The sequence below is a fragment of the Grus americana genome, chromosome 6 (assembly GCF_028858705.1).
Source record: "Grus americana isolate bGruAme1 chromosome 6, bGruAme1.mat, whole genome shotgun sequence".
In the NCBI taxonomy this organism is placed as follows: domain Eukaryota; kingdom Metazoa; phylum Chordata; class Aves; order Gruiformes; family Gruidae; genus Grus; species Grus americana.
The window spans coordinates 11,282,308-11,296,624 of record NC_072857.1 but is presented as its reverse complement, the minus strand read 5'-3'; the positions used below and the strand labels follow the sequence as shown (position 1 = coordinate 11,296,624).

The following is a 14,317-nucleotide window of genomic DNA, read 5'->3' as shown; positions in this document are numbered from 1 at the left end:
AATGAGCAGCACAGAATCCAAATCATCTGGGTGATTTGATATTGAGATATGAGGTAAGGAGGTGAGGAGGAAAATGCCTGTTCCCATGTTCAACCAAGTCAGCGCTCACTCACCACGAGCCATCCCGTCCTCAGGAAAAGAACCACTCCAAAAATGTTGATCATGCAGGAGGTGAAGACGCCATCCCATGTTCCAAAAAGCACCGGCTCCCACACAAAGAGCTGGATCTTCCACCAGGGCTTGGTCTGCGTCTGAGATACCTAGAGGAAAGCAAAGCCTTCAGTTTTACCTCTCGTGCTTTACAGGCAGGCTGCAGAAGTGGTGCAACAGCCCGCCACCAACAGCAGGATGGCCACCGACAGTGGCTAAGACACCACTTTGCTGCAAGCTGTCTCTAAGATGAGGGGGCAGGAGAGCTGTTGGGATCCCTGGGCCCTGGAAGAGAGGGTTCCTTGTAATACCCTGTTTATATTCTTGTAGGATAAGCAGCAACAGAATCCTAGTCAGCCTCAGCAAATTAACCCCGTTGATGATGTTACATGAACCAAAAACCATTCAAGAGGTCCCTTGAATAGCCTGCTGCTATACATTGTGCTTCTCCTTCTGTCACTGCCAAGCACCCCACCAAGACAAGCATGGTCCTCAGTGCACTGGAGAAGTCTCTTAGAGGAGATGACAAACCAGGCTGGACCAACTGGGACTGACAGAGTAGGTTAAGATGGTCTTCCCATCACACACAGTCATCCCTGATCAGGACACTACATTTCTAGAGGAGAGAGAGGACTCTGGTACTTGGGGCACCAGTGAATTTCAGAGCTGCTGGGAGACCTGAAACTCCCCAGAAACTGCAGGTTTCCTATTGCGACTGCTCCCTCCTGCCCTCTGGAAACCAAGCCCCCTCTTTCTCTTTCTAAATAATATACCATAGCAAGAAGAAGGGCAGTTTTGTTACTTCAGTCCTGTTCACCTGCCACAGAGGTGACCAGGAGGAGGTGAAGAGAGCACAGAGATGGAAACTTGGGCTATGAAGGGAAATGCCTCTCCGACATACCTGCTGTGCTTCCTCGTGGAACAGCTCTTGGACGTATCCTTCACTTCTGGCACCATTCAGGCTGAACATCTTATCCTTTGCCTTGCCTCCGCCTGCCCAATGCGCAGCTTGAACACTACAACAGGCAAGGCTGATCTGAGCAGAAGGTCAGCTATTCTCCTCGGTCAAATCCCCACAGTGCTGGATCCTCCGTTGTAGGAGATTCATGATTTTATTGCACTTACTGTGAAAGCAGGAGAGAGAAGATACTGCTGTTGCTTAGTCTGCAGCAAGGCTATTACCTAGACGGAGCTGACAGCAGCTTGTAGCAGATGCTGAGCAGAGTGACACCAGAGCAAGAAGAGAGCAATACTCCCCTTGCACCTTCCCCGAGCCTGCCCGCGGCACAGGCTCTATCACCAGTCCTACATTTAATGGCCCTCGGTGGCCTTTTCTGAATCTATCCACACCCCTGGCGTCCCCAGCGTCCTGCAGCACTAGCTCCACAGCTTCAGCCTGTGCTGTCTGGGAAAAGTATTTCCTTTCATTGGTTTTAAATCTGGTGCCTGGAAATTTCATTGCATGCCCCCGCGCTCCGGTGACATGGGACACATGAACTATTTACTTCCCAGCACCACTAATCACTTCACAGCCTTGATCACATCCCCTTCGGCTGCACCTTTGGCAAACTAGAGTCCTGCAGATGTAACCCCTCCCTGACAAGCAATCTCATCACTCCACTCTGCCCCTCTTCCAGTATGATGGAGAGATGGAACTGGAGCAGCTGGAGGTGTCCACCACCACAGACCCACACTCTGCATCCCTGATGCTCTCAGCCACATCCCCTGTACTGATGTACAGGAGCCTTTCTTCACGGTCATCCCCACCCTTGGTGGTACAGTTGTCGTGTCTGCTTCGGACTTGTACCTGCCACAGGCAGACTCTGGCAGTGGGTCAGGCTTAATTCAACACCATGTACGTACCAAGGAAGCACCATCAGGCTTTATTTCAAGGATAACTTAACACATCTTTACAGAAGGGGAAAGCTAGCACAAGCATTCCTCTGCCTCTCCTCCCTGAGTCGGTTTTCTTAGGAAGATCTCCCTCTAATTGTGGACAGCTGCTTTTATACACGTCCCTCCAGCTGGCTGCAAGTCTTAACTTCCCCCAAATGGTCTTGTGGTGGCCATCAACCCGTTGCCCACAGCCTTCCACACTGTCAGTAGAGCCTTTCTGGCTGTTTCTCAGCACTGCTACAACATGCCTAGGTAACGTGGAGGGCTGCAGCCAGAGGGGAGCAAGACGTGCTCTCCAGGGCTGCGGAGAGGGCAGTTTGTCTGGATCATTGGCTCTCCTGGGGCCAACAGAGTTTCCTGACCAGGTGAGACCACATGCTTACGAGAACCAACCATGATCACACAGCGGTAGTACCAATGGCTGGACACCTTACCTGAGACCCAGACCAAATTTACCAGGGCACAGTGTAGGAGTCTCTGACAACTCAAGCTTGCAAGCTATGGAGACAAGAAAACCAACAGAAATGTGCTTTTCCTATTTCACAGGGACAGAGACACACAGAAACTACTTTGGGTCACTCAGAATTTCTCCATCACAGTCTGAATCCCAGCTCCCAGATCAGCACTTTCACCATCCTGCCTTTATTATTCTACTTTTACATACTCTGTAATAAGTAAGCAATGCTGCTGCTGCTCCACCACGGTGTTTCAGCTGCAGAAGGTCTCCTGCAGCTGGGGTACAATGGCCAGCACGGGAGGTTTTTCTTCGCCCTGTCCACGTGGCCGGCTAAGCAGCACCAAAGCCATAAGAGTTCATTGATTCCCTGCTGCTCCCTCCCCTCTTTTTGAAGCAAATAACCTTTCACAATATCACAAATGGCTGCTGCTACAGGGAGATTGGGGCTTCAAGCAGGGCAAAAGCAGCAGGAGCAGATGAACTCTAAAGAAACAAAACTCATGTCTTTATGCAAATAGCCGTAGTAATAAAAAAAGGAAAAAAAATACACAACGTGAAACTAGATTACAACTGAATAGCCATATTCTCCTAAGATTCCCCAATGCAGCCCTTCCTCGCCAGAGATTTCACTCAGCAAAGGAGTCACTGCGGTCATCCAAACTCCTGTCCTCCCCGGCAGTTCCAGCTGGATGCAGAAAGAGCAGGGCTGCTGCAGCCCTGCGGCCCCCGGCTCTCCTAATCCACTCCACCGAGGGAGCCCAGAAGGAGGTGGCCCTGGCCCCGACCCCTTGCAGCAGCTCAGGGTGGCCGAAGCTGCTCGTTCGGCGTGCCCTGCGCGTGACAGCACAGGTAGGTTTGAGGCACCCGTATTACCGACCTGAAACTTGCCAAAAACAGAGAGAAGGGCTCCACGCATGGATTTCAGACCTGGAGCTTACCTTGCAGGAAACGTTACCCTCCTAGACATTTAAAGCCCCTTATCTCACAATTCCCTTCCTTTTTCTCAGCGTTAAAACCCCCCTCCTGCCCTGTGCTCTTCCCGCTTAGCCCTGCTCCCGCTCGCCTTGGTGTAAGAGCCTTCTCCTCCGCAATCGCAGGAAATTGCCTCTCCACTATCGCTCTTCTGCGGCGTTTCCAACCCCCAGTACCTTATTACTCCATTCTGCAATTGTTTACATCCCTCCTCAACGTATGGATCCATCCAGCCCTACAAGGTAACCAAAGTAAACACAGGAGAGGATATAAAGCGCAGAAGCAAGAGCTGAACAAACATGCCAGGACAGACGCTGCACGCGCAGTGACGTCCCGATCTGCATGACGCGTGCGTATTGTTAGGCAATTTAGGGTCTGAAAGTGGGAAGCCCCCGGGGCAGGAGCCTTCCTCTCGCCCCATGCCGCACGCTACCAGCGCAGCATGGTTTCCAAGTTGCTGCACAGCACAGGGATGTTTTGCGGCAGCATTATCTATCTAGGTCACCAACCCAGCGGAAGCTTTTTCTGCTGTACAGGCTAGCCTGCCAAAAAAACCAAACAGGCATGATTTTCCTCTAATATAAGCAAGCCTCTAACTTGAAAGTTAATTGATATTACTTTTCCTAAAGTTTCTGTCAAAGACACTAACCAGTCTATAAATTAAAGAAGAACGGTTGTTTTAATCTTTCCATACCATTTAGTGCTCGAGAGAGCAGATGAGCATTAGAAAACCTCCTCGCAGATACGTTACAAAGGCTCATCTCCTTTTCCCAAGACACTTCTATGTTTAATTACAAAACCAGATTCCTACAGATGAAATTTCCGTGCCCTCCACATCCTTTTCAAAGCAATAATATTTTATTAATTGTCGCATTAAAGCCATTTCTGAGCTAAGCATTGCTGTTCTGAGCTACTCAACAGCTCGCTGATTTTAAAGAGGAGAGGTGAACGCCTTCCCAAGCACAACTGCGTGTGGTCCCACGACCTCTGAAGTCTCGGTCCCTGCCAGAGGAGGTTCTTCCAATCCTCCCTCCCTCAAGGGACCCAGCAGCCAGCAGCACTTTAGTTTTAATAAATCCCCTCAACTCCTTCAACTCTTCTCCAGGTCAAGTTCGTAAGAACACCTAATTTAGGGGACCCTGAGGAAGACAGGAATTAAAGGGAAATAAAGTGGCCGTCAGTGCAACGAAGGTACCGTCACACACAGGAGCGCTTGGTCCTGTTCGAGCCCTCCCGGTTATTCATTTACTGCAACGGCCAGGACAATTAACCGATTCTCTTTGTTTTCACATCTCTCTCCACCATAACTAACGCTGGGGAACACGAGAGGTGGGAAACAAGCCCGGGCTCACCCCAGCAGCTTTAATTTCCCGGTGCGGTCAGGCGGCTTCAGTTTTGTGGAGGCCGCGGAGCTGCCAACACCTTCGCGCCTCCGCCCGCGGCCGCGGGACCGGGCGCTGCTCCCGCTCGGGGCTGCCGGCACGGCTCGGCTCGGCCCGGTCCGCGGGCGCACCGGGCTGTGCCCACCCCTTCCCGGAAAACGCTGCAACTACCTGCTCGCTCTTCCTTCCCCCCCCCCCTTTTTTTCTTTTCGTCCTTTTTTCGTGCCTTAATTTTTTTTTTGCCTTTTTTTTTTTTTTGCTATTTTTGGGGGGGAGGTTGTCTCTTTTTTTTTTTCCTCTTTGCTTTGTTTTTTTTTTCTTTTTATTTGCCTTTTGTTTTCCTTTTCCCCTCCCTCGTTTTTATTTTTTAGCTTTTCTTTCCCCCGTTTCCACTCCCCCCACCCTCGCCTCTGACCGAGCTACTGCAACGCCCCAGCCGGCGGGAGCAGCGGGCAAAGCAAAGCAAAGCAGGTGCCACCTGCACGGCCCCCGGGCTGCCCCCGCCGCTTGGGCTCGGCGTGTGTCCCCCCCGGCTCAACCCCGTTGGGGGGGGGGGGGGGCGCGGGTGCCCCCCCGCGGTCCCCGCCGCCCCGGCCCCACTCACCTGCGGCGCCCGGGCCCTCCCTCCTTCCCCGCCGGCCGCCGCCCCCGGCCCGCTCTCCCGCGGCGCCGCCTCCCACGCAGGGCCGGCCCCGGGCGGCTGCCACGTCTGCCCGGGCAGCGCTGCCCCCTCCCGCCGGGCCGTGCTGCGGCCGGGCACGGAGTTGGACCTCGGCCGCGGGGAACCCCCTGCCCAGCTCCTGAGGTTTAGCTACCGACGTGTTACAGTTTCCACTCGCGCTCGGGGAACACGCAGGTTATTTCTTCCACGGGGGGGGGGGGGGGGGCGCAGACGCTGCAGTGCCAAAGGGATCGGCAGCGGCACACGCATCGCTGAACGTAGGAAACTGAACTAATTAGGGTTTAGGAGCAGACTTCCACTAAATCTGAAATTCTCTGGAGTCTGACAAAAAAAAAAAATAAAAACTCCATAGCTGCTCGGTTTCAGCGGGAGGGAAAGCTGCCAACCGCAGGGAAACGGGACTCCGATTCCGCATAGGAGCGGTTGCAACCTGGTTTCAATACGAACTCACTTCAGCGTAACTTCCCTGTGCAGGGCTGCCAAGAAACCCTGTGGCCCTGCATAGACAAAGCTCCATCTGAATTCAGCGCACAAATTTTGGATAGTCTGAATGTAAATAGGATTAAATCTAAAGCTAGACACCCTTTCCTTAGAGCTTGAATAGCATCCACTGACTTATTTTACTTCCAAAATGAGTTGGGGCCATTTTAATTTTCAATACAGTATCCATACAAGACATCCATGTAATCTAACAGCCCACTTTGATCTTCCAGAGTGTCCCGCAGCAGCAAAGCCTAAACAAGCCTTTACTCTTGGACAGAAACAGCAAGGACGAGCAAGTGGCTGAAAAGGAAAGCAAGAGTTCAGAGAAGACAGATGACTTCCCAAAGGAGGATGAAGCCTAACTAAGGAAATCTGCAGATATCTCCCCAAGATATCCCATTCCTGGAATATTTCGGAAGCTCTCCTCTGGCTCCCCTCCCTTCATACTCTCTACATCTACCAGGGAACAGGTTCAGCCAGATTCTCTCACCTTGAGGGCCAGTGCAAAATCTGAAATAAGGATCTTTGATTCGTTGCAGAACTGGTGAAGAGTCACTAATTCACCAAGTCCTGTGCCTTGCCTGCAGGCACAGCTGCCCCTACATACGCATGTGCATGCTAAGCAAGAGCTAAACGAGTTTCTTGGGGCAGCTGCTACTGCCACCCCCACTGCTGACCACTCCGTTAGGAAATCCTGCCTCCCCCCCGGAAAGAACGGGGGCACAAGTCCAGCAAAAGGACGGCATCGACATGTTAAAATCACCAAGCGCTGCTGTTAAAAAGCACTTTCAGGAGTGCTCGGCTCTGCTCCTATTTAAGTCATGGCAATTTTCAGCATTTTCCTTCTTGGCAAGAGAATCCAATCGGCAGCACTCCTCCAGCGGGGCTGCGTGCGTTTCCGAGGAGCACGCTGCTTTTCCATACTCAGCACATGAGCAAAACCTGACATAGACTGTCACTTCTCCAAGGGCACTCAAGCGGCAGTCACGTGCAAAGCGGTTTGCTTTCTTTAAAGAACAGGCTTTGCAAATAAAGAGGTAACCCAAATGCAAGAAAAGCAGCTCTAACTAAGATTACTCATAACAAACGTGCGATGATGTGGAATGGTATAAATTCCCCCAGCGCAGGCTCGAGATGGCTGCGTGACTCACAGCTGGCTCAGCCACCAGTGTTCCTGTGAGCCTTCCTCTGCACCGCTCCCAGGTCTACACCAGCTTCCAGGAAATCCATCACAAGCTATTTGAGAAAGTTTTTTTAAAAGGCCTAATTTAAAATTCTCTCTCTTTATGCTGAGTACCTTAGCTAGCTCTACTGGGAGGAAAAGGGGGGGAAAATGCAACTAAAAGCTAAAATTGTTTTATCAAAGTCCAGTTCTTGGGTGCTTTTAGGGCCAGCAAAAATGCTGCGAGTTCCAGAGGCCAGCAGGAATCCTTCCCCTCAAGTCACGCAGGTCCTCGGGACTGTCAGATGGAGCAGCCGAAGCCTGGCAGACCTGAATATCAGGCATCCTGAGCTGTCATTTGAGATGTCTTTCGATAGTCCATATGGTGTCACTTGGCGGAAACTGCTCCAGGGGATGGAGTCCAGAGATGGATTTAAGAGAGTGAGGGAGGTGACAAAAGGTTACGTGGGATAAAACAGGTAAAGGGAAAAATACAGGGGTGTCCAAAGATACAAGCGTGGCCCCCAGAAGCATGGAAAGTAGCAGCGCAGAGGTCGGTCAGCAAGAGATGTGAATTTGAAACATCCCCAGGGCTGAGCAATCCCGTGAGGTGTGGAAAGGAGTGAGTCTCAGCAGAACGGACGGTAATTATCACATACCTCATCACGGTCATCTTCAGTTGCCAGACATACCTGTCTCGCCTAACGCAGCAACGCGCAAGCTGATTTCCGTGTACGCACACAGCACGAACTGTGGATAAGCTACACGATTTAGCTAATCACATCGCTTAATGACCTACAGACAAACCCCAGATCACCAGTAAAATGGGCCGTTACACATAAAGAGTGCGTTCCTAGACAAAATGAAGAGCCAGCCTTTTTCTATTCAAGCTCGTAAACTGTAAAATACTTTGCTTTTAAAACGCGCTTTTACGTGATTTTGTTGAGTGCATAACAGCAGTTAGTTATCGATATAGTACCGAGCATCACCACAAACAACATTCTTGTTTCAATTCCTTAAAATGGACTTTCAGGCAACAAGAACGACTCTGTGAGAGCCTGCCAACACGCGTTTCCGTACCCGACGGGGGGACTCGCGCTCTCCATACGGCTCATTTCAAGCAGCGGCAACATCCACCGCTCTAGCTACATGTAGGCGACTGATCATCCTGCTTACTTTGATTTGATGCTTTCCTTTAAGCTAACAAATACCGTCTTAAAGAAAATTCTGCTTTCTGACTCCTGTTTTGGAGGAAAAGATCGCTTTGGCACACCGGTACCCTTGCACTTGCTTATCCGTCTTTGAGCTGTAACTTTTTTAGGTTGTTCTGATCTGTCTATAATTAGATTTATAGCAAAGATGATTTCAGGAACTGGCAAGACAAATGGAAGAAAACACAGGATTTGAGAGAAAACAAACAAGTCATCCTTTGAGGTTCCAAAGACATCCTCTACTTTGTTCTTACGCATTACTGCCGGGTTGAGATTACCTTGCAATTACCCTGACCATGTTCCCAGCACTTGTAGCGGTTGCTCTGTCACCTCTCATGACTCACTTTATCTTGTGACAAGACAGACTGATTATGGCAGTGCTGCTCCTTGAAGAGGTTTCAGAGTGTAAAAATTATACACCTTCAACAGTTGTTACTCACACTACAACACAGAAATACTTTGTGATAAGTTACACTGCTAAAATAATGGAATCACCTTGGTTTCGCTTAGGCCAGGCTAGCACTTTTGATCTAACAGCAGTTACAAAAGCTGTTACTTCTGCCTCTCTGAAATGGCACTAATGATCACATCTGACCACGAGGAAAAGAAACGTATATGCAAATAAAAGTGAAAACTAAGGTGTGTTCAGCAGCACAGCTTGCCCTTCTGTAGCTGGGCCAGCTTACCCCTCTCAGGCTGCGCAGCTGAGCCCGTGTGACCTCCTCTAAACGCAGGCAGCTACGTACGAGTTACTGCCAGCACACTGACCTGTGTCAAAAGACGGCAGCACAAAGCTTGGTTCGGGACTAGGCACCCACATTTCCAGCTGAGAGGCCTGAAGGGTGCAGCCGCCGGCAAAACAAAAGCCCAGCCGCTCTGCTACCAGTGTGCAACGATCACGCAGCAACACGCCTTGGCTCCCCTGGGCACGGCAGGGGATGGACTCCAAGTGGAAGGACCAGCGGTTACTTGTACACCCAGCAAACATCCAAAAGTACAAATAATGGAGGGAGGAACCGGACGCCGTGCTTTTTTGCATGATGCACGTGGCTGCCGACATAGGCAAAAGCACGGTAGTTTTCTGGGCTGCAGAAGAGGCGCACGCACATGTTTTAAGATGGAACCTCACCAAATCATCATATTTAATTTCTACCAGTGACTTGTACATATATGCATCTGACTGCCTTTGAAATTCCAAAGCTAGAGCAGATGGTGCAGCAGGGATGCCATGAACCTGAAGACCAGCCCTGATGTGAAAGGGGACAGACGCCGTGGAGGAGGCAGCTTACCTGAGCGACCGGGGCAGGGCTGCCGGCTCCTGGAACGACACCACACACGGGCTCTGTTTTAACCCCGTTCCGGTGGAAATCTCTCTTCTTTAAGCTTCGTATCTTGACAACTAAAGCAGACAAAAGAGCAAACAATATTCTATGGGAAACTATCTTCTGTTGTTTTGGCAACTGCAATGCAGAAGGTAACCAAACAAACTGGACACTCTTCCGGACTACCTCCCTAAAGCAACCCACCTCCAAAGCTCCCTACGTTGGTAAACTGCTGCCTATCCTGGAGCTACAAAATACTTTATCCTGTGCAGGGCAAGAAAAATACTAATTTCAGAGAGAGGTATTTTTTTTCAGCCCTCTAAATAAACAAATAACCAATCATTTTAACAGAAAACTGTTTCCTTCTCCTAGCAAAAAAAGTAAAGCTAATTTAATGGATTCTTTTTCTCACTCAACACAAAATGTTGGTTCTGGCAATTCTTTTTAACATCAAATTATTGAAAAACGTATTCTTTTCACTATCACTTTACTATTTGACAATTTTAATCATGAAATGCAATAAGCAGAAACTATTAGTTTTATTTCCACCACATAATTAAAAGAAATTTAAAAAGCAGTAGAACTAATGCAAGCAAACATAACAAAACTGGAGACGAGCAGGGCGGCTGAGCACGCAGACACCGCTTACTCAGGCAAACTGCAGAGCGCACCCACAATCGATAAGCTATTTTAAAAACGATACCAAACCACGCACGCTAGAGTAATACTGAAACAAAGCTCGTATCGTCACATTGCTGTGTTCACTTCCGAAGTACGTAAAGGCACAAGGAGACAGCAATGCCTCTGGCCTCCCACAGCTAAGAGGGACAGAAGGGCAGCCTTCCGAAGGCCAAGTTCAGTCAGTCCCTGCAGAAACGTCTGTGCTGATGTGATCTGTTACTGCCTTGTCTCTGCTCGGGCCGCTGGCCCCTGGGTAAGGCACCAGAGCACATCTCACGAGTGCCCTTTCTCTGCGACCGTGCAAATTCAGTACAACGGGGTTAAACATCCTCGAGAAGGGGTTTAGGCTACGGCCAGGCGAAAAGCATCCTCTCCGCCCGAGGGGGTTCCCCAAGGTGGGTGGTGGTGGGGACTCCGCGGGCTCCAGGACCGGGGCTGTAAGGCACTGGCATCCCAGACCTGCACTGCTCTTTCTGCAGTGCTCATCTGATCACGGCTCAAGTCTTAACACAGAACTTCATTAGATTTAGGTTTTGTGCGACTTTTAACGTTCTCTTATGCAAAACTTGCTCTTACACGAAGTAAAATCAACAGAGCCACGCATTTCACAAAAATGACGTCTTTATCAGAAGAGAGCCTACCAAAAGATTCAGGGAAAACAATGCCTTCAACACATGAATAAAGGTGAGAAAACAAAATTATCAGCAATTAATGCCATGGGGCACATTTCTGGTTCTCTAAGTGCATAAATGCTCTGATCTTCAATATTTTTTAAGTATTTGCTTCAATGATAGAAAAATCTATGTAACAAATACTCTGTATACTGCACGCCACAAAAGGCTGTAGTGCACACAGGGCATGCTGTTATCACTAAAAACTCGAGTAATCAAGTTCACCTTTTTTACAACTGAGATTAAAACAAAGTCCTGATTCTCATTTGCACGAAGAGTTGCTGGCACTGAATAAATTCCCTCTAGGGCAAACAAAAACCACAAAAGGAAAGCCAGTCTAATACTAGGTGCTTCTATTAAAAGTGCTTCCTGTGCAATCTTCTAAAATGACCAGGATTAAAATTAAGGTCAGATATTCTGTTTTGTATAATCAAAGGAGGCAAGAAGGAGATCCAAAGGGGGAGAAAACCCAAATACGTTTTGTATGTCGCAAATGAAATATTTAAATATTTCATTTAATTGTTGAAAGTATCCACTTCGGTTCTTGCACAATGATACGTATCTTTACATGCCTTCATCTGTCTCACTAAGAAAGCAGATTTTGTTTGAAATTATCTAACATGAAAAATACTGCTAAGTCTATTCATAAAACAGTATTCTATATTTTTATTTTTCAAACAGCAAGTGACCACATTTAAAATGCATCATTTGCAAATATAAATTATCAAACTATTAGTTCAATTAAAAATAAAGCAAAAACAGAACTTCCCTTAGTATCACAATACACAGAAGGGTATTATAAACCCAAAGACTAAGTTAACCATAAGAAAACAATAATGTCAAAAGTGATGAAACTCATTAAGTCACTTAATGAATAAATCAATCCTAAGAATACAATACCATTCACCATGATTATGTAAAAAAAAAAAAAAAGCAATCTTTCATTGTATTATACAGATAAAACAATCCAATCCTTCATGCCACATTTTGTAAACCATGATATAAATTACACTCACAGTCAAATGAACAGGAAGAGTAACTCCCAAAATATTTTAAGTTGCTTTTAGGGCAGAAATAAAGGCAGAAATAGAATCATTTAAAATATATATCAAGTTTAACCAAAAAAATCCATTTGGTCAAGCCTGCTATCCAAATAGTTTTGTTTCCTGCAAAACTATTTTTGTCTTTTTTTGAGTTATGAAATTTAAATGTTTCTTTTACATATTAAATGTAAGTCATGTGTTGAGCTACATTAAATCCTTTTATACTTGTATCATTTTTGCCGTGAGACCCAAACATCTTTCATGTACACGCGCGCACACACACACATGCGCACACACACACACTCTTGATATCAGGAAATTCCTCATTTCACAGGAATAAAGAAAGACTCACGTACTGATTTCTGTCAGAAACATAAGGAATATACAAATTCATACTTTTCAGGTTCCTACAAAACCATCTCTCACCTATATACATACTTTTACTGATGTAATTCAGGTTACGGTCTTTTGTCTGATAATAAAGGGACGGAATAGATGTTGTAGGATAAAGAAATACTGTATAATCATTGAAATAAACCTATTATCCTAAATTTATCTATATGGATTAATTTTTTTTTATTATTATTTGAAATACAAAGAAGGCATATGGACTTCAGGAAAATAACACTATATCAGAAAATGCACTGTAACAGTGTTCCACTATATATACCATCAGGTTTCTTCATAACACAATTTCTTCTGTACACTAGATTTTGTACTAATTTCTCTGTCTTCAAATTCATCATATTTCCAGATCCAATTCAGCACTACATAGTATGCCTTCAAAATAAAAGGAGGTCACTTGCTTTATTGACTACTAAGTTCCCTTCCAAACAGCATTAAAAGAAAAGACAAGACTACACAGACAAAGTCCAGTATAATTCATTTCTGACAACAAAAATTTCAACCCCTCATACTGTTGCAAAATTCCTCCTACTGAAATGCTTTACTACAATAATATTAATAATAATAATAATAAAAAGCATACATTACATATAAAAGATACCAGTGTACTAAAAGTGACAGAAGTGGACTAGCAAATCCTTCAAAGCACATATTATATAAATGACTAGCATTTAAAAACATTTTTTTTCCTATAAAATGTAGGTCATATACATTTATAAATTGGGGGGGGGGTCTAAAGCAGTGATGACTGTTCAAATAGTTATGCTGCTCTGTACAGTCTAATACCTATTCAATTCAAACTATAAGTTTGACATTTAGTTTATCAGAATAAACCCATCTCATCGTCTCATAGCTCCTAATTTGAAAAATACGCAACTCAAATGAAGAGGTGACTTGTAAGTTCACTGTTTATCTGCATATGAAACAAGAAGAGAACTACTCCTTTCTACTGGAGGCCCAAGTCTCATCAGTTCAATATCAGGACTTAAAGACTCCACATTTAAGCAGAGGAATTGTCAGGAATCGGCTTCAGCAGAAGCAGAATAGTATCTCTCATCCTTTAGAGACACAGCTATTCAACTTTTGCAGTCTTCCTCATCTTGCAGAAGTGCAGCCAAGCCATTCATTTCTTACTCAAAGTGTACGGATGAAGCCATAGATCTAAAGACTGTCCCCTCTGTGACTGAAATTGTGCTGTGTAAACAATGTCATATACTCCAGCAGGAGGACATTTTAATTTATTTATAAAAAAATGATTAAGAATATTCATTAACTCAAACAAGGCTATTAACTCCCAAAGGTATTTTTGGAACTTTCCCTTATGCTACTTGTAAAGTTAGCACTGTCGTGTATTATTGCTTACAAACAGTACATCATCATATGCCTTCTAACAGAGCGGTACTGTGATCAGTTCGTAGGTATTTACAGGCTTTTTTGTTTGTTTTTTAAACAAGCTATAAAAACATTACATACTTTACAGACAATACAAATACTCAAGTCAAACAAATGGAATGCATAACAATAAGAAACGTCATAAAGGAAGACTGACATAAGTCCTTGATTGTCAAGACACATTTATATTTATATATAAACTCTAGCTGTGCAGAATCAAAGATTCAATCATAGGTACATCCTTATTTGATAAATCATATTTACAGCATGATATTGCATAAAAAAATAAAATAATGTTGTTTACACAATATTACCTTTCCATCCATTGGATTAAGGAAAGCAAGAAACAACTCTTAGAAATGTTTGCTTGCCTCAGTTCGTGTTTCCTACCAAAAGATGTAACTTTAA

At 46.0% G+C, this 14,317-nt stretch overlaps 1 protein-coding gene across 4 annotated transcripts in view; it reads right to left on the bottom strand.

Annotated features, from left to right (window-relative positions):
• Positions 1-10,175, bottom strand: part of SLC12A8 (solute carrier family 12 member 8) — a 58,264-nt gene extending 48,089 nt beyond the window's left edge. For 2 of the 4 annotated variants that reach the window (XM_054829620.1, XM_054829623.1), the window contains exons 1-3: positions 5,462-5,582; positions 1,052-1,274; positions 114-260 (exon numbers count right to left, since the gene is read on the bottom strand). In XM_054829620.1, coding sequence (XP_054685595.1) covers positions 114-260; positions 1,052-1,120 — 216 coding nt within the window. In that variant the 5' untranslated portion in view covers positions 1,121-1,274; positions 5,462-5,582. Of the gene's footprint in view, positions 1-113; positions 261-1,051; positions 1,275-5,461; positions 5,583-9,684 lie in introns of those variants that run through there. The other 2 variants (XM_054829621.1, XM_054829622.1) reach the window with 2 other exon arrangements.
• Between the last annotated feature and the right edge of the window lie 4,142 nt (positions 10,176-14,317).